Here is a 24,421-nt window from a genome sequence, read left to right as displayed (position 1 = left end):
ACTTGGGGCTTATGCAAAGACATGAACATCTATTCAGGAAAACCACAAAAAAAACTTCAAAATACCTACTATGGTCGGTTCTCCCCCCACACAGGGGTATATTATTTTAAATATTGTTTGTTAAGATGTCACTCATCTAACAGTCTTAATAAATGTAAAGGCTGTCTCTAATTGTTCCATGTCTGTTATCTTAAACAATTATTATTAAAGTATATTTCATTGTATAGCTTTACTATTCATTGCAGGCAAGATCACGGTGCTGCTAATATCACAGACCACGCTATTCTTAATTTTTAACCATTGATTTTTGATGAAGTGGCATCTATAATGCAGCACCAGCAACTCTGAGTGATTCTGTTTCAAATTACTTAAGAAAAAGTCTGAAATGTGCATCAGCAGATAAAATCCACCAGCAAGCCTAAATCCTTCCCATTATACTTCCCCAATCCTTGATTAATGTTTTGTTTTTCCAGTTTGCAATACTGTTTTTTTTCATAGTTTAAATTTAAAAAGCAATTCTATTAACTAAAAACAGTGATACCTATTAAAATAAAAATAAAAAAACAAAAAACAAGATACTTTAAATTATGGCTTTTCCTATATTTTGTGCCACCTAAAAGTAAGTATTAATAGACTACTTTTCACAATGTTAAATTTAAAGTTTAAAACTGTTCTTAAAACTTGTTTTTGTTCATACCAATACAAATCAAGAGTTCTTATAAAGTAGCAAAGTTGAAATATGATATTTTAAACTCACATGAGACAGGACCTTAGGTCTTCGTTTTAACTATTTATACTACAGGTATCTTAACATTTCAAGTCCATAAAAGTAGTTCTGTTCAAGGCACCTAATTATTAAAAAACTGAAATTATCAACACTGCTTGAATTTTTTGATAGAAAAGAAATAAAACCATTTTCTGAAACTGTTTTTTCAGAGCATCACTGATACAGAAAAACTTTTAGCATCTAATTAAAGATCACTAAGGGTTAAATACTTGTTCTCTGGCCCCTACTGCGTACACCCTGCCAAAAAGTACTCTAAGCTTTTAAATATTGCTTCGATGGTCTGCGTTTTTGCTTCCAGGGAAAAAGGAGTATTGTCCTTCAGTCAGCAAGGCCACTAGCTTATTAACTTCCAGTCACCTCAATCTTTGTGAAAATGAAGATCCTGCAGTCTGTGCTGCTCCTGTTACTGTTTGTGCCTCTGATAAAGCCAGCACCATCAACCCAGCAGACCTCACGCATCACCCATGATTATGGAACAGATAATTTTGAAGAAATCTTATTTACCCAAGATTATGAGGATCAATACCTGGATGGAAAAAATATTAAGGTACCTTATTTTTACTCTAAATTTATCTTCTAAAATAGTCTAGCACATTTAAATGCATGCTTTTAGTTTTTTTCCGAATGTATCTAATAAGGTATAAGGAAAGAAAAAGTACTTTAAGTGATTCAAAGTAATTAAAATGTGTCCCTAAAATTATATTTTTAAAGTATGCATGCCTCTCAGATTAATAAATAATACCTGCAGTAAGCAAAGAGTATCTATAGTAACCAACACAAAAATTTAAGAAAAGCTAAAATTTAATATGATCCCTGACCAGTTGAGATTTATATGTTAAGTAGTCTATACAATGCCCTATATTTAAATATTATCTCAAATTAAAATAAAAGATGTGTATTAGAAGAAACAGAGGGATTACCAATTTAAGGTTTATTATTTTAGGAAGCAATTGTTCAAGAAAATAAATAGGAGAGTACTGTTATTTAGTATGTATAGTATTTCACAATAACTTATGTCAACTACAAACAGTACCAAAAAATGAAAAACTACTTAATATGAAGCTTTCGTTTTAAATTAGCTTCAACAATTTAGACTCTATCAATTTGCACCAAGTAACTGTAATTGTCATTGAGTTAATACTTCACCACATCTTTCATACTCCACTCATATGGGGACTAAGTAATTCGTTGTGGTTTTCTTGGCACACCATGCATAAGGAAAAAGTTAATACAGCACATAAATATCTTTCGCTTGCCTATGACACACACACACACACACACACACACAGAAAAATGAGAAAGGCAGCCAAATACATAACTGTAGATTGCTTCAAAGTTTTTCTCCACTATAAATAAGATGGTAAAGATTAAGAGTAACCAGTTATAGTTGCTTCTTTTTCTTTATCTCTCTTTTCCTTCCTTTTTCTTTTTCTCATTTTCTCTCTCACACACACACATGAGCAAATGTTAACAACACATTTTCTTTCAACAAAGTTAGTTAACATGCTAGTATATATTATTTTTGCCCAACATTAAGACAAAAAAGGTATGTAGTACCAGTCACAGCTTCAAATTTTAAAAGAAGGCCTAAGCTATTGGCTCACATGGATGATTTGAATCTATCAGTTATAATAATACTTTCAAAATTCCATGATCCCAAAAATGTAATAAGTAAAAGAAGTTCTCTGTTTTTTTTCTTTATGATGCTTTAGAAGTCCGTCTTAATATAAACAAAATGAAGCAGAATTGACTGGAACTTAATATACAAAACACAGAGTAGAAGGACTGTTCAACCAGAACACATATGAGAGAATGAAGGAGTCAAGACTGAGATTAGTGGTGGAAACGCTTCCAAAGGGTAGAGAAAATAGGGCCCGACATAATATACTTGAGCCTAATGGCAAAAAATGTTCTTTCCCAGAAAATGAAAGAGAGAGCAACAAATGTTAAGGACCCAAATTCTCCCAGAGCTAACAGCCTGGAGCAGTGGCCAAGTGTGGTGTGTGGGCTGGAATAAAGGACACCAAGGGCCAGGGTTTAATGGAGGCACACAGGTAACTAAGGGCCACTTCCAGAAGAGACAAAAAGAGCTTACTCAGTCCTATACATTTATGGCATGACTGGTGCTCTAGTTCTGTTCAACATGGTAGAATATAATGTCAGGAATTCACTTCAGGCAGAAACCATAAAGAGTAATTAAAAAGAGCTACTTTACACAAAAATAATCTCAAGACACTATCTTCATTTTAGGTTCCACCTCAGAAAAATTTTAATTCCAAGTCAGAAAATTCTCTCCTAGTTCCCATTTAGAATTTTAATATGTTCAAAATTTAGGAAGCACTGAGTTTGGTTTTTGGAGATAGAAAAGTAAAAAAGACCTATTTTTTTTTTTTTTCTTTCATTTTTTCATTTTTCTGAAGCTGGAAACGGGGAGAGGCAGTCAGACAGACTCCCGCATGCGCCCGACCGGGATCCACCCGGCACGCCCACCAGGGGCGACGCTCTGCCCACCAGGGGGCGATGCTCTGCCCATCCTGGGCGTCGCCATATTGCGACCAGAGCCACTCTAGCGCCTGAGGCAGAGGCCACAGAGCCATCCCCAGCGCCCAGACCATCTCTGCTCCAATGGAGCCTTGGCTGCGGGAGGGGAAGAGAGAGACAGAGAGGAAAGCGCGGCGGAGGGGTGCAGAAGCAAATGGGCGCTTCTCCTGTGTGCCCTGGCCGGGAATCGAACCCGGGTCCTCCGCATGCTAGGCCGACGCTCTACCGCTGAGCCAACCGGCCAGGGCCTAAAAGACCTAATTTTTATGCTCAAGGAGCCCACAGTATAAAAGTAAAAACAAGCTAAACAAATATTTACATAATGTGATAAATGTATAAAACCCTAATAAAACATAAAAGAAATGCCATTAACTGTAACTATAAAAAGACAAACGTTCACGATCCCTGTTTTTATAATCAAAATTAGATTTTATCACACCTAATAATAAATTTTTATTTTTCAAATAGGAAAAAGAATCTATGATAATATCTGATGAGAAAAGTCTTCAATTACAAAAAGATGAAAGTTCAACACCATTACCCCCCAAGAAAGAAAATGATGGTAAGTATGAACAATCATTAATCTATTTTTTTAAAGGAGCTTTAATAAACAGCTTATTGTGGAACTTTACTCTTTATAGTAAATCAAAAACTGCCTCTGGATATAGTAAATCCAAACAGTAGAATTCTTTCTCCAGTGATAAAGTCAAACAGGTACATAGGGAGTGTACATCATTTCCTGTCTCGTGATACGAGTGAGAAACATTCAAGAACAACCAAAGCTTAACCCAAGTCTAGCTAGCCCCTACAAAGTATGTCTTTCTGTTTATAGAAAATCAATTCATGAAAGTTATAAAACATCAATTATTTTCAAACTCAGTCTTCGAACTTATGTTTCAACTTGATTTTTCAACTTTCTGATGGCTCCAAATGAGACTCATAATAAATTACACAAGATATTCAACACTCATTGTAAAATTGAAATTATATTTCAAATGAATACTGTAATAGACTCAAGGAGGAAAAATATAATCCAAATAACCTTAAACACAGTATTTTGTCAGGCTAAAGAAAAAAACAAGAAACAAATACTAAAATTCCAGTGATGGGGTTTGTAGCAATAACGAAACTACTTAACGCTTGTTCTAGGACTGAACAATGTAAACATACTGTGGATATGGAGAGCTAGGTTTCTCACTGTTAGAGAAGGATGGAAATACACAAAGGGGAAGGCTAGAATGAGCACTGTGGAAACAAACTGGAATAAGACATTACCATCAACTCATGGCTTATACACAGATGCAGAAACAGATATAGGCATGTTTGTGTCACTACATGAACATGTATGCGTTGTGTATGTATGCCTATATGTGTATGTATGTGTATTATTACATATGGAGAGAGAGACAAATATACATGTATATATTTCCAAGTTCCCACTGCTGGGAAAGCCTAGAAGCAGTGAGATTCCAGAAGCAAGAGCGTATCCACACCCAAATCTTGGTTTCTAAATACCATTCTCCATTAAAATTAACCAGTAGGCCTTGAGGAAACAGCTGATTTCAGGCTTGGGGCAGAGAAAAGGCAATATTGGTCTGGGACATCTTACCAAGCCAGAAAATAAAGAAGTTCTCAAAGAATAATGGCAACATTTAAATTTTTAAGAATTAACCAAATATATTTTAAAATATATATGTAAACCTATGTGCAAAAGATATACAAGACTTATACACTAAAATTTAGACAACAATGATTGGAGAAATTTAAAGAGGCCTAAATATATAGATATATGGTGTTCAATGACCAGAATACTCAACATTGTTAAGATATCAATTTTCTTAAATGTATCTGTTGATTCAGGCTTCTTTCTTTCTTTCTTTTTTTCTTTCTTTCTTTCTTTAATTAACAAGCTTACTCTAAAATTTATATGGAAATGCAAAGAACCTAAACCATAACAGTGAAAAACAAAGTCATAACAGTGAAAAATAAAGTTGAAGGATTTATACAACCTAATACCAACATTCATTATAAATCTATAGGAATCAAGATATTCTGGTATTAGCATAAAAATAAACAAATAGATTAATGGAACAGAATAAGAGTCAAGAAATAGACTTACACAATATGATAAACTGATTATTAACAATGGTGCCAATATAATTCAGTGACGAAAGACAATCTTATCAAAAAATGGGGCCCTGGTTGGTTTGCTCAGTGGTAGAGCATCAGCCCGTTGTGTGATGTCCCAGGTTCAATTCACCAATAGAGCACACAGGAGAATTGACCATCTGTTTCTCCACCCCTTCCCTTTCTCTCTCTCTCTTCCCCTCCGGCACCCTAGGCGCCACTGGAGCAAGTTGGCACAGGCGCTGAGGATGACACCAAGGTCTTGCCTCAGGCATAAAAATGCAAAAGAACAACAGCCCCAGATGGGCAGATCATCGCCCCCTGGTGGGCATGCTGGGTGGGTCTTAGTAGGGCGCATGTGGGATTCTGTCTCTCTGCCTTCCTGCTTCTCATTTAAGAAAAAAAAAAAAATAGGGCTGTCTGACCTGTGGTGGCACAGTAGATTAAGCATCAACCTGGAACACTGAGGTCACCAGTTCAAAACCCTGCGCTTGCCTGGTCAAGGCACATACGAGAAGCAACTACTGTGAGTTGATGCTTCCCACTCCCCTCCCCACTTTCTCCTTTCTCTAAAATTAATTAATTAATTAAGTTTATTTAAAAAAATGGTTTGCCCTTCAAAAGACAATAAGAAAAGACAAGCCACAGACTAGAGGAAACATTTACAAAACATAAATCTATTAAATGACTTTTATCTATAAATACATATATGCTCTTATAATTCAATAATACAAAAAAAGGTCCCATTTAAAAAATAGGCAAGAGATATGAACAGACATTTCACCAAAGAAAATATGTGGATGGCAAACAGTATATAAACAGATCCTCGGCATCACTGGTCATTAGGAAAATACAAGTCAAAACATGATACACCACAACTCATTTTACTTGAATGGCTAAAATTAAAGAGTCCAACCATACAAAAATGTTGGTAAAGATGTGAGGCATCTGAAACAAACTCTCATGTACTGCTGACGGGAATACAAAATAGCACAATGACTACGGAAAACAGTTTGGGACTTTTCTCAAAAGGTACACATAAAAGAAAAAAGGTAAACATAAACCTACCCTAGGTATTTACCCCAGAAAACAAATGCATTAAGTGCACACAACCTGTACATAAATGTTCTTACTACACTTGATTCTAGCCGAAAGATTGAGAAGTGATGTATATACATAAATGTCTTTAGCAGTTTTCTTTGAAATACCCCAAAACTGAAACAACTGAAATGTCCATAATAGATAACTATACATTGTGTATATTGACACAACGGAATACTACTCAGTAACAAAAAAAGATTGTACTACTGATACAAGCAACAAGAGATGAATCTTACAGTAACCATGCAGAGTGAAAGAAGCCAAACATGAGAACATATCACATGACTGTTTTGACGCAAGATTGGGAGAAAGAGATTACCAAAAGGCATGAGAAAGCTGCGGTGATAAATATGTTAATAATCGTGATTGTGGTAATGGTTTCATGAGTATATATACATATGTCAAAAACTTACAAATTATATGTTAAATACATGCAATTTATTGTATGTCATTTAATCACAAAAAAACTTGAATTAAGAAAATAAATAAAAAGAGTTTATAAAAGCTACCGCTGGGTAATCTGTGACAATTTGATTATAAAAATAAATGTGATAGGGCCTGACCGATGGTGGCACAGCAGATAGAGCACAGACCTGGGACACTGAGGTTTCAGGCTTGAAACCCCGAGGTCACCAGCTTAAGCATGGGCTCATCTGGCTTGAGTGTAGGATCACTGACATAATCCCAAGGTCACTGGCTTGAACAAGGGGTCACAGGCTTAGCTGGAGCCACCTCCCCCTCGCCACCCCCTAAACCCTGGTCAAGGCACATATGAGAAGCAATCAATGAACAACTAAAGTACTGCAACTACAAGTTGATGCTTCTCATCTCTGTACCTCCTGTCTTTCTTTCGATGAATGAATGAATGAATGTGATGGCAATGTATTATGACCCCTAGGATAAGGAATTCATAAATTCATACTGACAGAAATAAATGAAAGAAAGAAAGAAAGAAAGAAAGAAAGAAAGAAAGAAAGAAAGAAAGAAAGAAAGAAAGAAAGAAAGAAAGAAAGAAAGAAATTAAGAAAGAGATGCTACTGCCTGACCTGTGGTGGTGCAGTGGATAAAACATTGACATGAAATGCTGAGGTTGCTGGTTCAAATCCCCAAGCTTGCCCAGTCAAGGCACATATGAGAAACAACTACCTGGTAAGGCTTCTCCCCTGCACCAGCGTGTGTCTCTCTCTCTCTCTCCTCTCTCTAAAATCAATAAATAAAATCTTTAAAAAAAAAGGAATGTTCTATCTTACAACAGAATACCAACTAACAAGTATGAAAAGAATGTTGGAATTGAAAATCATTATTTGGCAACTATCCTAGTGTTAAACAATTCAGGTAAAAATCAATTAATGATAAAACTAATGGGTGAATGATTAATGACAAATCAGATGTTTAAAATCTCAAAGTACTCCTCTGGAAGATACTTATTAATTACACAATGAAAAACATTTACTTTACAGAGTGAGAAACATGGTGGACACCAAATGAGCCAAGTGACTAAATACAGCATGGTCAGGAATGCGACAAATAGATACCATGTGCTCCTTAATACATGGCAGTGAGGACCCTACATCATTTCCATGGTATTCCTACCAAAAATGGGGAACCTCAATAAACTCTTAATTAAAAGACATTCCACAAAATATATGCCCTAAAAAGTGAAATTTAAAAAAAGACTAATAAACTGTCCTAGGTTGAAAGAGACAAAAGAGGCCTACCAAGTAAAAGGAAGGAAGGCCAGCAGAGTGAAATGGAACCCCAGAAGTGCCTCTGATGACTCTCATTTTCAAGTTAATAGTTTGCTTATTTAACCAGTGGTTTCTAAACTCCTTAGTAGTCACCAATCTGAAATGTGTTTGTGCAGACCAAGTGTTATATCAAGCTTGTATTTACCTTATTTCCTGCTTTACAAATTTTTTTGGTATTTAAATGAGGAAATAGAATTATTGATCAATTCAGCAATTAAAGGATCAATGCTAAAGCAGAGAATAAAAGAGACTGTGAATTACAAATCCTACATTAAAATTCTGGTGAATTATCAGTTACAAGTCTCTAGAACCATGGTATCTTTCCTATCACCTGTAACTCTAGAAAATACCTTTTCAAGTCAGTAATAACATTCATAATAGCAATGATTTTATCAGTAGAGGCCCAAAATTTAGAATTGTTTATACCTTTATGATTTTTTTCCCAACTAGAAATGCCCACGTGCCTGCTGTGTGTTTGTTTAAGTGGCTCTGTATATTGTGAAGAAGTTGACATTGATGCTGTACCACCTTTGCCAAAGGAATCAGCCTATCTTTATGCACGATTCAACAAAATTAAAAAGCTGACTGCCAAAGATTTTGCAGAAATACGTAAGTTAGTTTTAACTAAGATATTAATATTAACTCATGTTAGTATTTAATTAATATAAATACAAGATTCTAGGTACTTGCAACCTATCTCATCTAGGGTAGTCACTACTGTCATTTTTAAGTACCTTCCTCATTTCACAACCCACTGATTCGTTGGTGAAATCTCCTGTCCATTCAGAGCTTCCCTGTCATCTTTTTCTACTGGTGACTTTGGTGTCTAAGTTAACAGCCCATTAGCACATACATGAGAAGGCAAAGTGTCTTCTCAAGATCCATTTGCCTCAGCCAGGGAACAGCACAACGCAATATTGTATTTTCTACCTTCACTATAAAAGCATAGAAACTTTTTCCTTACTTTAACTCATGTTTCTTAAATCTGGCTGCATGATTAAAAATATCTGGAGAAGCATTTAAGAAATACTGGACTTAGATTATGCTAAATGAAATAAACCAGTCAGAGAAAAGACAAGTACCATATGATTTCAATTATATGTGGACTCTAATGAACAAAATAAACTCACAAACAAAATGGATACAGGCTCATAGATACAGAGAACAGACTGACAGATGTCAGAGGGGAAGGAGTTTGGAGGCTGGGTGAAAAAGGTGATGGGATTAAGGAAAGGAAAAAAAACAGTGTGGTGCTAACTGGAGGGCAAGAGGGTGGAGGAGGAAGAAGAGGGTCAAGGGGGATCAGCGGTGATGGAGACTTGACTTAGGGTGCTGAATGCATGGTGCGGCGTACAGATGTTTTATGGAACGGTACACCTGAAACCTACGTAATTTTATTAACCAATGTCACCCCAACAAATTCAATTCAAAAAGTAAAGTGCTGAAAGGAAAAAAAACAAAAAAACTTACACCTGGCAGGCTCCAAGTCACCCAGAGGTTCTAACTGAGGTCTGGGGAGAGGCCCAGGCACCATCATTAAACACAACCGAACTCCTCAGATGATTCTAATTTGGCACTAGTGTCGATCCTGAATCATTCATTTTGGACTTCTGGCGCCATGTCAAACCTTACAACAACCTGCCACTAAGGCACTACCATGGCACACCAAAATCCCCCGCTGCCACAGGATCTAGTACCAGGCCTGGATCACTAATCTTCTAGATTCCTATGCTGCCAAGTGTTTGCACAGTAAGAAATGCACACTGGCCCCACTACACAGTCACAAGAGAAATCGTAACTGGATTCATGTGGCCTCTGGCAGCTCCAGCTGGCTGAAGTACAGTTGTTCCTCATTATGTGTTGGTTCCATATTTTCAAACTCACACTAAATTTATTTGTAAACCCAAAATCAATATTTGCAGCATTTTCAGTGTCATCTGCAGACATACGCCTAGTGGCAAACAATAAATAAGTAAATATTGAGTGACCCACATGAGGCTGAATAAGGCAGCGCTTTGATCTTTTGTTTCTGCTCTTACACTATAAACAAGAGCACCCTTCAGTCTACTTAGAGCCACAGTTTTCACATTGTTGCCCTTTTCGCTGTTTAACCCTTTGGGTAGTGAGTTTTTTATGCTTGCTGATCCCCGGGAATGAGTTTTATTTTTCAAAAAATGAAATTAGTTCCAGTTTTATTACCTTAAAATCATGTTTGTTTGAAAATCAATGTATGGAAACAAGAAGAACATACATTTGCTTTTTTTAATGTTGGCTTACACATTTTTAAAATAAAAATTTTTGTACGATCGTACTCTGGATGGTCAGAAGGCACGAGGATGTACATGAACATTTGTACTACTCAAAGGGTTAAAATGGTCCCAAGTGCAGTGCTGCAATGCTGTCTAATGGTCCTTAACGCGAGAAGGCTGTGATGTGCCTTATGAAGATAATACATGTGTTAGTTGATCTTCATTCAAGTGTGACTTACAGCGCTAATGGCTGTTGAGTTCAATGTTAATGTATCAACAATATATTCTAAAAAAGATATCTTTAAAAAGAAACACACATAAAATTATGTACTGATCAGCTGATGAAAATGTGTGACCACAGGCTTTAAGGAACCTAGCCCTGTATTTCCCTAGTAACAGTGGTTCTATATTTACTAAGTCAGTGTTTCCAGCAATTTTATACACATGACTATCTCAAATGATGAGAAGCAACTATATTTCCTAATTGTTCCAGATGTACAAAGGTGGTACACACATACACATGCAATCTGAATTTCTCTCTTAGTCTGCATCACTTGAACAAATCAGGGAATATTTTTGTCTGTTGTTGTTAAGCAATAAGGCACAGAAAGATTAAGATAACATACTCACAATGGCAATGTATGTTGGCAAAAAATCCAAAAATAATTTATTTATGATTCTATTCAATCAAATGTAATGCTTACTTTCCATGATTTGCAACAAGAATTTCTTTCCAACTGCCTGAGCATCCTAAGAATTCAGAGTCAGAAGGATTCTATTGTTTCCTTCTAAATGTGATATTCTAGAACTCCAGTCAGAAAGGTCATCAGTGTTGAGTACACAGTAGATGCTCAGCATTCATTCAATAAAATTTCCTGAGCTCCTTATAATAGAAGATACTCTATCAGACACTAAAAATAAAAGACGTCCAATGACCTGTTAAACAAATGCTTTTCTTCAGTCCACTTAAATGATAATTCCTTATTTTTGTATACTTTCTGTATTTTTCATATATTTTTTCCCTTCAAGCTAATTTAAGAAGACTTGATTTTACGGGAAATTTGATTGAAGATATAGAAGACAGTACTTTTTCAAAACTTTCTCTGTTAGAAGAACTTACACTAGCTGAAAATCAACTATTGAAACTTCCAGTTCTTCCTCCCAAGCTTACTTTATTTAATGCAAAATACAACAAAATCAAGAGTAGAGGAATCAAAGCAAATACATTCAAAGTAAGTATTTTACAGTATGTATACAATATCAGTTTTATACAAACAATGATAATATGATTAAAGAAAGAGAAAATCTGGTAGAAGTAGAATTTGGTTTTATGCTTTAAGACTATTTTAATTTAATAAATGAAGACATAATTTACATAATAAATAGCCATATCATTAGGCTTATTTTGTCCAGTGTACATACTGGACAATATATAGCCTCACACAATATATAGCCTTGATCTTGTTTCACAGACTACTTCATGTCCCATCTTTTCTACTTATCTATACAGCAAATATTTATTTATAGAGACATCGTTCTTACCCTCATGGCATCAAACCTGTACAAAAGCTCAAAATGGGAGTTTCCCTATCTTTTTCCTTATAATATTAGTAATTTACCAATGCCATAAAAAATAACCTTCTAGAAGTAAACACTGAATTTTATTTTTAATACTTAGATGTATTAGACCATAAAATTATATAGGTAGCCTCTCTTTTTAATTCCATGACAGCACCTAAAACAAAATCATCTATGTAGTAAAAATTGAATAATTTAGTAATTCAAGAAAATACATGTACAGGAAAAAGGGGAGGTTGATCTACTGTGACTGGGGTAGCCTGGTTGTCTCAAAATGGATGGTCTATGGAGAAGCAATCGGCTCAGCCCAGGATTTCCATAGCTCTGATAACTCTTTCCAGTCCTGAAAGGAAGCCCAGATAAAAAGGCTTATGCTATTGTTAGCAAGAGACAACCTCATTCAAAAGGAAGGTAGCTTGTAGCAATTAGCACCTAAAACTATCAAATATTCATTATCATCACGTTATGCTAATTACACAACATACAATCTGTCCACAAAAGTACAACCGGTCAGAAAATGTAAAAATATTCCATTTTCCTTTTCTCTGTCTACATTTAAGGAGCCCTCCTTCAAATTTAAGGGACATTCTAGAGCAGGGGTCCCCAAACTACGGCCCGCGGGCCACATGCGGCCCTCTGAGGCCATTTATCGGGCCCCCGCCGCACTTCCGGAAGGGGCACCTCTTTCATTGGTGGTCAGTGAGAGGAGCCTAGTTCCCATGGAAATACTGGTCAGTTTGTTGATTTAAATTTACTTGTTCTTTATTTTAAATATTGTATTTGTTCCCGTTTTGTTTTTTTACTTTAAAATAAGATATGTGTAGTGTGCACAGGGATTTGTTCATAGTTTTTTTTTATAGTCCGGCCCTCCAATGGTCTGAGGGACAGTGAACTGGCCCACTGTGTAAAAAGTTTGGGGACCCCTGTCTAGAGACTCATCAAAGTTACACAGAATGTAAGAGACTCAGGGGGCTTTTAAAAACTAAATTCACTTTAAAAACAAATAAAAACCCCTGTAATTTGAAGATACATAATTTGAATAACTGGCTTGTTAAAGATCTACAGGAGGTGATCAGCATTTCACAAAAGGAATGTTTGAATATTTTTTATTTTACACATGCATTACAGCAGGGATTCATGACAAGTTTGCATGGAAATGATAAACTCGGCTACTCTGCAGTTTTGTTTAAAACCCTAGGCTGCAAAAGCCACCAGTAAAATCAAGTTATTCTAACCCAGGTAAAGAGAGAGGCCCATTGGGGAAGACAGGAGCTTGGGGCTCGTAAGGTGAATGGTAGAATGTTCAAGAAAGGATTAAAATCATAGCAACTTAATTCTAAAAAAAACAAAATCAGTAAACTCTGCTATAGGATGCATATCAAAAGTAAGGTAAAAGATTAATGTCAGGGGAAACTACAACATGAAATCATATTATAAAATTATTCACAACAATGGGTTACTGATAATGAAGAATAATACAATATCAAGCACTAAAGGGGGAAATTTTTTATCTACGAAAGTATTTAATAAATTGATTTAGGAAAAATCTTACTAACAAGCATATACATCTCCTAGGAGAATTCATTTTGCTACAGTTGAAGCTAAAATGGGAAGTTCTAGAGGTGCAATACAAGCTACGGCAACACCAGGAGCCAAACTCAATCCTGCACAGGGACTGACCTCATTAGCTGTTCCTAAAACAAAGTCAAAGAGCCCCAGACATCAGCATGAGGGCTGAGGTTAGACAGAGCTGGGGAATCAGAGATCAGATGAGCAGAAAGAAATGTGGAGATGCAGCAGGGCTCTCTCCTAACCAAAAAAATCCCCAAAGCCAAAATACTATCATAGCAATGATAAACACTATGAACAAGTATCTATCAGTATCTATATGTATATACAAATGTGCGCGCGTGTGTGTGTGTGTGTGTGTGTGTATGTGTGTAGAATTTGGACTCTGAAGAAATGCACTGACCTCACGGAAGTAAAAGTGCCCTTTCCTTACAGAAACTGAATAACCTGTCCTTCCTGTATTTGGACCACAATGCACTGGAATCTGTGCCTCTTAATTTACCAGAAAGTTTGCGTGTAATTCATCTTCAGGTAGGACTTTACTTCTTTCACAATATCTGACTTTAATTTTAATTAGTAAGGGTCAATCTTCTGACTCATTAGGACATTCACACTCACAGGTAAATTCTGCCCACCAAGTATTAATGCTGAGCCCAATGCATTCTCCTGCCCACTAATCCGTCTGTCTAAAGCACCATGAAAGGGCAAGCAAAACCAGGCCTGAGGTCTGCTCTCAAACTAGTGTTTGCCTCCAGCTGTGCACTTACTATCTCCTATTAGTTAACCTGGCCCGTGGATTTGAAGTTAGGGGCACTAAAACCTAAAGCTTATGTTTCTTTCTCCAAACAGCTGTAATACTTTGCTTATGAAGAGTTTCTGACTGACTTTATTGTTCAGCATCAACTTGAAGGAAAGAAAAGTAGACAGGGACTAAAAATAAACTAAAATTGATCTTCCAGCATTACAAGATCTCCTATTTGTTCTTTTTACTTCCTTAAAGACTATTTATGGACACAGTATGCATTTTGAATTGACACTCTAGAATAGGATACTTTATAAAGTTAGTATAATAGCAAGTAGTCTGTTCTTCCAAAGTCACGCTGTAGACTTAAAAAAAAAGGCTCAGATTGCACAGAGAGGGTTTTATTACCTTAAGGATAAACAATATGTACAATACTTTAAAAATCACTTTTTAGATAAAATATTCTGATCCCATTGCATAGCATACAAAAGATTGATTTCAGATATCTGAACATTTTTTTCCCTTTTATTTTCCAGTTTAACAACATAACTTCAATTACAGATGATACTTTCTGCAAGGCTAATGACACCCGTTATATTCGGAACCACATTGAAGAGATACGCTTGGAGGGAAATCCCATTGTCCTGGGAAAGCATCCCAACAGTTTTATCTGCTTAAAAAGATTGCCGATAGGGTCATACTTTTAGCCACTATCAATGTGGCATATACTAAAGTACACACATACTTACAATTTGTCACAAGTGTCTAAAGGAGTGTGAATATCTGTATAATATTAACTCTGTATACCACTATGAAGGAATTTTTTTTGTTTGTTTGTTTGGTTTTTTTTTTTTCTGTATTGTTCTGAAGCCGGAAACGGGGAGAGACAGTCAGACTCCTGCATGCGCCCGACTGGGATCCACCCGGCACGCCCACCAGGGGACGATGCTCTGCCCCTCCGGGGCGTCGCTCTATTGTGACCAGAGCCACTCTAGCGCCTGGGGCAGAGGCCAAGGAGCCATCCCCAGCGCCCGGGCCATCTTTGCTCCAGTGGAGCCTCGGCTGCGGGAGGGGAAGAGAGAGACAGAGAGGAAGGAGAGGGGGAGGGGTGGAGAAGCAGATGAGCACTTCTCCTGTGTGCCCTGGCTGGGAATCGAACCCCGGGACTTCTGCACGCCAGGCCGATGCTCTACCACTGAGCCAACCAACCAGGGCCAGGAATTTTGTTTCTTAAGAAAAGATGTTCCAAAGCTTACATATAACAACAGAAAAAAAGACTAATAAGTTCAAAACAGAGTAACGTGAAAATATTGAAACAGCATTACAAACTCCTTGTAGTTTATAGTGGGATGACATTTAAAAGGCATGTTTTTATGTAAATACCCAAATTTAAGAAGCATTATTTCTATTATTAATGAAGTGAGGATAAGTCCAAGAAACTTTCAACTGTTTGTCTTTTGTGGCCTTTGCTGGATCCCTAAAGCATTAAAAGCTGATGTTCCAAAAACTATGAAAAGCTTAATATTTCCAATGATCTCTTGTTTTTCTTTCATAATTCATACACTATTCATTATGAAGTAAAAACTTTGTTTTCTATTAAGGTAGCTATTATAATATATTTTTATTTAGCCTGAGAAATAAGGAATATCTCATATCTAGTCAAAACTTTCCAAATACAGCATAATTTTACTCTCTAATAAAGAGTTAACATAGTAATATTGTTCTGCTTTGTAGTTGCACAGTTAAAGGCTTTAATAAAATAGCATAAAATCCTCTTTTATCTAAATATTAACATTCTAAATCTAGGATAAAACATTTTAAGACGTCAAGCAAACCAAAATCAGTACGTTTATATAATATATAAAACAAGAATAACAAAAACAGCAATTAGGCTTTCTATTGTAAAGTCTTGCAAATATGATAATGCAAAATAATTCCTTTTTACACTACAGAAATAAAAATCCTATCAATAAATTTGCCTGAATGTAAGACATGAAAACAAAATGAATTCTGTGGTGTTATTACACTTCACCCTCTGAAACACATCCATGTTCATGCAAGTTCTGAGCAACATTTCTCAAGACCCGTAACTGATACCTTCAAGGATGAGAATTCATAGTCAATTTTAATGGTGAAGATTTATGATGAGAGAATGCTGCCAGAGTCAAGTTCCTAAAATAACTTCCAACTTGTCCAAATCCCACTCAAAAAGTCTTAGTTTCCACATTATTTTGGGGTTACACACAAAATCATTAGTGCCTTAGAAACATAAGTTTGAACTGTGTATATAAAAATTACCATAAGCCTGATCTGTGGTGGCACAGTGGATAAAGCGTCAACCTGGAACGCTGAGGTCGCTGGTTCAAAACCCTTGGCTTGCCTGGTCAAGGTACATACAGGAAGCAACTACTACAAGTTGATGCTTCCCATTCCTCCCCAGTCCCCCTTCCCCTCTCTCTTTCTTTCTCTCTCTCTCTCTCTCTCTCTCCTTTCTCTAAATAAATAAATGAAATCTTAAAAGAAAATACCAACATTGTTTCCAAATAAATTACACATTAGAATCAAGTTGGTCTCTGTATATTATTCCTAGAACAAATACTTATTCCTATTTTTAAGCATTTGCTTCCACGTTTTCCTTACCTAGCATGACCTCCTATCTGTTTTTCAATTTTTCCCAATTTCTCAAGGTTGAATGACCCCAAAATGAAACTTTTGCATTAAATGATCTGTGATCTCTTTTATTTATTTATTTATTTGAGAGAGAGAGAGAGAGAGAGAGAAAGACAAAAAAGGAGAGAGAGAGAGTGAGAAGCATCAACTTGTAGCTGCTTCCACTTTAGTTGTGCACTGATTGCTTCTTGTACATGCCTTGGTCAGGGCTGAGCCAGTGTCCCCTTGCCTCAAGCCAGCAACCTTGGGCTCAAGGTGGCAAGCTTTGGGATCGTGTAAACAATTCCCTGCTCAAACCAGTGACCCCCTGCTGATGAGCCATGCTCAGAGCTGGAGACCTTGGGGCTTCAAACAAGAGACCTCAGCATTCTAAGTAGATGCTTTATCCACTGTGCCACCACCGGTCAGGCCTGTGATCTCTTAAGGCCATAATAGTAACCCCACAGCACTTATTTACTCATTCATTTATTTTATTTCAGTAACTGGTAATCGTGATTGTACTTTGTCATTATTTTGTGTGCATGACTCATTTCTGTATGAAAAATGAGTCCATTTCTGTATGAAAAATGAAATACATGAATATTCCCTTTATACTTTCAAAGTGCCGAGCATAATAGTGAGCACATTTGAACTGAATATACAATAAACAGTACAAAATAAAATCCATTTAAACAGAAGGGCTCTGTTGTATTTGAAAACATAATCTTTAAACTATCATAATCTTGAATAAATCAATGGAAATAAATTATAACTTTATCTGGAAAAATAAAGTTAATAAGGAGTGCTGAGTGGTGGGATCAAAACTGGGAAAAATAGAGGAGAGTTCTCTCATATTTTCAGATGTCAGAAAAATAATGTATCTGTATGTTCTTAATATAATTAAACTTAAAGAGAAGAAAAAAATCAAAAGTAACTCAAATTTTAGAGGATTCAAAAGCCAGTGGTTTAGATAAAATAGGAAAGAGCACTGGTAAAAACTCTGAGTTATAAAATATCATTAAAAGATAATTTTGGGACTTCTAGGTAAAAGAAATGGCCTGAGTACCTGACAACCATACACACACACACACACACACACACACACACACACACCCTCTTAAGTTACAAATGAAATAATGAGAGAAAAAATATGCTGATTTCATTATCTTAAATAGATATTGCTTCATTCTTGACACTGATCATTACAGGCTTAAAATTAAGGATATTTTACTCTTACCAACATTCCTGAAAGAAACTAATGTCATGCATAAATGGAAAGACCTCCTATGTCCATGGACTGAGGAGTGAATAGTTAATATGTCGTGTTACCCAAAGCAATCTGCAGATTCAATGCAATCCCTTTCAAAGTCCCAATGACATGTTTTGAATGAATGGAAACACCATCCCCTTAAATTCATACAGGATCTCAAAAAACTCCAAATAGCCAAAACAAATTTGAAAAGAAAAAAACTGAAAAAACGTTCTACAGTATAAAGCTATACTAATCAATAGTGTGCTACTGGAATAAGAGCATACACAGGAACAATGGAATGTAATAGCCCAAAAAGGAAACTTTGCATATATGGTCAAATGATTTTCAACAAAGGTGCAAGACCACTCAATATGGAAACAACAGTATTTTCCACAAGCAGTGCTGGAAAACTGAATATGCACATGAAAAAGAATAAAGCTGGATCCTTAGCTTGTAAATTGGGTTAAACACCTAAACTTAATTAAGAGCTAAACCATAAAACTCTTAGGGAAAAAAAGTCTTTATAGCATTAAATCTGGAAGTGATTTTTGAATATAGCATCAATAAATACAGGCAGCAAAATAAATAGTAAGTAAATAAATAAATAAAAACTAGACTTCATCAAAAATAAAAACTTTTGTGCAACAAAAATCATTTATCAAGAGAATGAAAATACAGTCCAGGGCATGGGAGAAAATATTTACAATTATGTATCAGATAAGGAATCACTACCTAGAACATATGAAAAGCTCCTTCAACTCACCAATAAAAACTCAAAACAATTTGATTCAACACACAAACGCCTTGCAAAGATATTTCTATAAAGAAAATATGCAAGCCCTTGCCGGTTGGCTCAGTGGTAAAGCATCGGCCTGGCGTGCAGGAGTCCCGGGTTCGATTCCTGGCCAGGGCACACAGGAGAAGCGCCCATCTGCTTCTCCACCCCTCACCCTCTCCTTCCTCTCTGTCTCTCTTCCTCTCCTGCAGTCAAGGCTCTATTGGAGCAAAGTTGGCCTGGGCGCTGAGGATGGTTCTATAGCCTCTGCCTCAGGCGCTAGAATGGCTCTGGTTGCAACAGAGCAACACCCCAGATGGGCAGAGCATTGCCCCCTGGTGGGCATGCCGGGTGGATCCCGGTCGGGGGCATGCGGGAGTCTGTTTGACTGCCTCCCCATTTCCAACTTCAGAAAAATACAAAAAAATAAAATAAAATAAAATAAAAAATAAGAAAACATACAAGTAACTCAAAAGCACAGGAAAAGATAGATGCTGAACAACACTGATCATTAAGAAAATGCAAAAAATATATAATGAGAATACCTCTTCACATCCATTAGGTTGGCTATACCAAAACAAACAAACACCAACCACCCAACGTAACATGGATATGGAGAAATTGGAAGCCTGTATATTGCTTTGGAATGAAGTGGCATAGCTGCTATGGAAAAAAATATGCACTTCTTCCAAATATTAAACAGACTTACCATACAATCCAGCAATTCGGCTTACAGGTTACACTTAAGAGAACTGAAAGCAGGCACTTGAACTGATATAACAGATACTGTACACCATTCTTCACAGATACATTATTCACAACAGCCAAAAGGTGGGAACAACCCAAAGAACCCACCAAGTATCCATCAACAGATGAAAGGATGAACAAGATGCGATGAATACATAAAATGGAATATTCAGCCTTAAAAAGTAATGAGCCTAACCAGGCGGTGACACAGTGGGTAGTGTCGGACTGGGATGCGGAAGACCCAGGTTCGAGACCCCGAGGTTGCCAGCTTGAGCGCGGGCTCATCTGGTTTGAGCAAAAGCTCACCAGCTTGAGCCCAAGGTCGCTGGCTCGAGCAAGGGGTTACTCGGTCTGCTGAAGGCCCACGGTCAAGGCACATATGAGAGAGCAATCAATGAAGAACTAAGGTGTTGCAATGTGCAACGAAAAACTAATGATTGATGCTTCTCATCTCTTCGTTCCTGTCTGTCTGTCCCTGTCTATCCCTCTCTCTGACTCTCTCTCTCTGTCTCTGTAAAAAAATAAATAAATAAAAATTAAAAAAAGTAATGAAATCATGACACATGCTACATATAACATAGATGAACCTTGAAGATATTATGCTATGTGAAATAAGCCAGGCAAAAGAAATAAATTTTACAATTCTGCTTAAATGAGGTAACTAGAGTAATTAAATTCATAGAAACAGAAGAAAGAATGGTGATTCCCAGGAGCAGGTGAGAGAAGGAACTGGCCAGTTTCTGTTTAATGGGGACAGAATTTTAGTTTGAAATGTTGAAGAAATTCTGGAACTAGATATGATGATGGTTACACAACAATGTGACTATCTTCATTCTAGTAATCTTATCACCAGCAAACACGAGTTCATAGAAGTATTCTACCCTCAATAGGAAAAACACACCAATTATACTTCTACACCTGCCTTGAAAGCACCTGGAGGAGAACTGAATTTGGAAATGGGACTAGCATCACATTTCCCACAACCATTCCAATGTATAAGTGCACAATCATATTACATGATTCATATCTGTAACTCCTCAATCATTTGTGAAGGGGGACTAATTAATTGTTCTGGTGCCAAGAGCACCCGCAAATAAACAACATAATCATGAGATCTCAAAGGTATCACAGTACAAGTATAGGCATAGGACAGGATCTGGCAGGTTTCATTGTAAAGAAAACCCTATGACTGACAGACTTGATTAGCTCAACAAAATTGAATACAAATAATAATGATAATAATGATAAAAATAATATAATCCAAAATAAAGGAGAGTTAATACCAGATAGAAAATAATAGTCATGATCCAGTTAGGCTTTAGGGAAAACTGAACCTTGAGATATTATTTATGTTGACTCTTTCCGAACTGGTTTTTATTTAAATCACTATTGTCAAAACTCTGATGCTATCCAACTAAGCAGGATCTGGGGGATTACAATGCAGCCAAATATAATTTTAGTTATGCCAGAAAACAAGAGATGAAAGGAGTCTTTGAATGTATCAGTATCAGACTTAAGAAGCATTACTTTATAAGAATCAGACTTACACTTCTTTCAAGATATTCCATCATGTAAGATTCACTGATGTCACCTGAAACCTCTGTAATGTTATTAACCAATGTCACCACAGTATAGTCAATTTTTTTTTAAAAAAGCCTTTGATTTATACAAAAGCATTGCTCCTCCATTTATTCCAAATAACTAAAAATTTCAAAAGTCAATTAACCACATTTTGCTTAAAAACTTTTAGGAAAGAATGTTATATTAAATCCCCAAATTAAGACAAGCTTGAGTTTTTCATATATGTTTAAATTTAAAAAATTTAGACCCTACCTTGAAATGCTTAAATGTGCGCTTACGATATTCACACCATTTCACAAAAGAGTGTAGAGTTTGGAAAAACATAAGTAGATCTCTTCTTTCTTGTGCTCTGGAAGAATAAAAATTTCTATGATTAATAAATATTATTAAATGAGAGGTCCAACCTGGCTTTACTCCTTAATATTACTTTTTTTGTATATCCTCTGCTAGAGCTAAAAAAATTTATTTGATATATTTCTACATACTAAACTATTCACTTTTGAGCATGTGCTTGTATGATTGCTAATGCTACTTTCCCAGCCTGGAATGCCCTTTCCCATCTCCAAATGTCTAAATCCTACCCATCTTTCAAGGCACCATTCAAAGGCCACATTTTCATTGAAATTTTATTTGATAACTGTAGTATAATAAAGAATATATCTTGTCTTTATTACCAAATTGCTGGCACAGAGCTTCAAAATCACTTAAAATTCCTGAGTGACAAGAGTGCCTTTGTTATGTTAATAGTGACTCAAGGTGACCCCCTGAACAGCCTCAGGACAGGGGCAAGACACCAAAAAGACCAACCATTTAAAGAGATTGGAACTTTGGACCAACCAGGCCTCTAGGGAGGAGAGAGTGGGTAGGAGGAGCTCAATCATATGGGCAATCATTTAATCCCAATGCTAACATAAGAACACCAATAAAAAACCTGGACAACAAAGCTCAGAAGAAAGCTCAGAGGATGGTGAACACATGAATTAGCTGGGAGATAAATGTACATGAATTCCATGAGAAAAGACACAAAGGTCAATGTTCCTCCTGCTCACACCCCAATCCCACCCCAAACCATGGCCTATTCATTGCTTCCATTAGGCTGTTTCTAGGTTGTAGGCTGTATAATAAAACTACAATTTTTAGTATAGCATTTTCAGTGAGTTCTCTTGTGTCTTAGCATATTATCAAATCTGAGGAGTGATGGGAATGCCCAAATTATTGTTAAGTAGGACAGACAGGCAGGTGGCCCATGAGACCTGTGGCTGGCATATGAAGTAGAGCAGTCTTTTGGAAGATTTTGCCCTTAACCTTTGGGTCTGTGCTAAATCCGGGTGGTATCAGTGTTGAATTGAATTAAAGGACACACAGCTGGTGTCAGAAAATTATTGTCTGAAGAATGACCTTACCACCACACCACACCCAATTCCAGAATCACTAGAAATAATTTCATTTCTATGCCTATGAGTTCCTATAGAATTCATCTTAATTCTCTTAATACTATATGTATTGTTATATTGACACCCATAAACACAGCAACTTATAGGCAAGATGTACATACTCATTTAATCATTCATTAATTAATGTAGGAGTCAAGTTCCCATTCTAATCATAATGGATTTAAAAACACATTACTCCCAAAGATTATAATTTAGAACAACTGACATACACATAAAGCAAATATTGAAAGACTGAAATGTGGAAAGAAGGCGGCAGAATGGGTTGAGGCTTCAGGAATTAGAGGAGACCCAGGTGTTCAGCTCCGTGGGGTTTATTTTTGCCTCCTGTATATCCCAAATAAACACTAGAGGAGATGCAACCCAGAACAGTCATAGGATAGAGTTTAAAAAAAAGGGTCCTGGGAAACGCTACTACCCTCTAGGCAGCAGAGGTCATGTAAGATGAGAAGAGAGAGAACATGGTCTGGTGATGATTTTTTTGACTTGACACCAAAATAGGCAACAAAAGCAAAATAAATAAAGAACTACATCAAACTGATAAGCTTTTACAGAGCAAACAAAACCATCAACAGAATAAAAAGGTAACCTATCAAATGGAAGAAAATATTTGCAAAGTATGAATCTGACAGGGGTTAATATCCAGAATATATAAAGAACTCATACAATACAATAGCAAAAATGAAACTATTAGATTAAAATATGGGCAGAGCATCTATTTTTTTTTTTTCTGAAGTTGAAAAAGGGGAGGCAGCCAGACAGACTCCCGCATGCGCCCGACTGAGATCCACCCGGCATGCCCACCAGGGGCAATGCTCTGCCCATCTGGGGCGTTGCTCTGTTGCAACCAGAGCCATTCTAGTGCCTGAGGCAGAGGCCACAGAGCCATCCTCTGCGCTCGGGCCAACTTTGCTCCAAAGGAGCCTTGGCTGCAGGAGAGGAAGAGAGAGACAGAGAGGAAGGAGAGGGGGAGGGTTGGAGAAGCAGATGGGAACTTCTCCTGTGTGCCCTGGCCGGGAATCGAACCTGGGACTCTTGCATGGCAGGCCGACACTCTACCACTGAGCCAACCGGCCAGGGCCAGAGCATCTAAATAAACACTTTTCCAAAGAAGACACATAGATTAACCACAGGTACATAAAAAGGTGCTCAACATCACTAAACAGGGAAATGCAATTCAAAATTACCATGAAATAGCATCACACACATGTCAGAATGGCTGCTGTCAAAGAGACAAGAAATTCCAAGTGTTGACAAGAATGTGGATAAAAGGGAAACCTTGAACACTGTTGATGGTAATGTAAACTGGTAGACTTATATGAAAACTGTATGGGGTTTCCTCAAAAAATTACAACTACAAATACTATACGAGCCACCAATTCCACTTCTACGTATTTGCCTGAAAGACACAAAAACACTAACTTTAAAATATATATGGGCCCTGCACAGGTTGCTCAATGGATAGAATATCGTTCTGACACACAGAGGTTGGGGGTTTGATCGTGGTCAGGGCACATATGAGAA

The 24,421-nt window shown here is 36.7% G+C and overlaps 2 protein-coding genes across 6 annotated transcripts in view; one reads left to right on the top strand and one right to left on the bottom strand.

Annotated features, from left to right (window-relative positions):
- CENPP (centromere protein P) overlaps positions 1 to 24,421 on the bottom strand; it is a 261,199-nt gene that overhangs the window by 194,295 nt on the left and 42,483 nt on the right. For all 5 annotated transcript variants that reach the window (XM_066257465.1, XM_066257466.1, XM_066257463.1 and 2 more), the window contains exon 5: positions 21,699 to 21,795. In XM_066257465.1, the coding sequence (XP_066113562.1) occupies positions 21,699 to 21,795 (97 nt within the window). The remainder of the gene's footprint in view (positions 1 to 21,698; positions 21,796 to 24,421) is intronic.
- On the top strand, positions 1,075 to 17,007 carry OGN (osteoglycin). The gene is made up of 6 exons (XM_066257454.1): positions 1,075 to 1,334; positions 3,797 to 3,890; positions 8,755 to 8,913; positions 11,583 to 11,785; positions 14,136 to 14,231; positions 14,979 to 17,007. Exons 1-6 carry the CDS (start codon positions 1,161 to 1,163, stop codon positions 15,147 to 15,149), a joined length of 897 nt encoding a protein of 298 aa, XP_066113551.1. The 5' UTR covers positions 1,075 to 1,160; the 3' UTR covers positions 15,150 to 17,007.

The sequence above is a fragment of the Saccopteryx bilineata genome, chromosome 2 (genome assembly GCF_036850765.1).
Source record: "Saccopteryx bilineata isolate mSacBil1 chromosome 2, mSacBil1_pri_phased_curated, whole genome shotgun sequence".
Classification (NCBI taxonomy): domain Eukaryota; kingdom Metazoa; phylum Chordata; class Mammalia; order Chiroptera; family Emballonuridae; genus Saccopteryx; species Saccopteryx bilineata.
The sequence above is the reverse complement of the archived record's forward strand: the minus strand, read 5'-3'. Positions and strand labels throughout refer to the sequence as shown.

Coding starts and splice junctions, on each gene's coding strand:
- OGN (XM_066257454.1), top strand. CDS start 1,161: ATGAAGATCCTGCAGTCTGTGCTGCTCCTGTTACTGTTTGTGCCTCTG. Junction 11,786..14,135: donor TCAAAGCAAATACATTCAAA/GTAAGTATTTTA, acceptor CTTTCCTTACAG/AAACTGAATAACCTGTCCTT. Junction 14,232..14,978: donor TGCGTGTAATTCATCTTCAG/GTAGGACTTTAC, acceptor TTTATTTTCCAG/TTTAACAACATAACTTCAAT.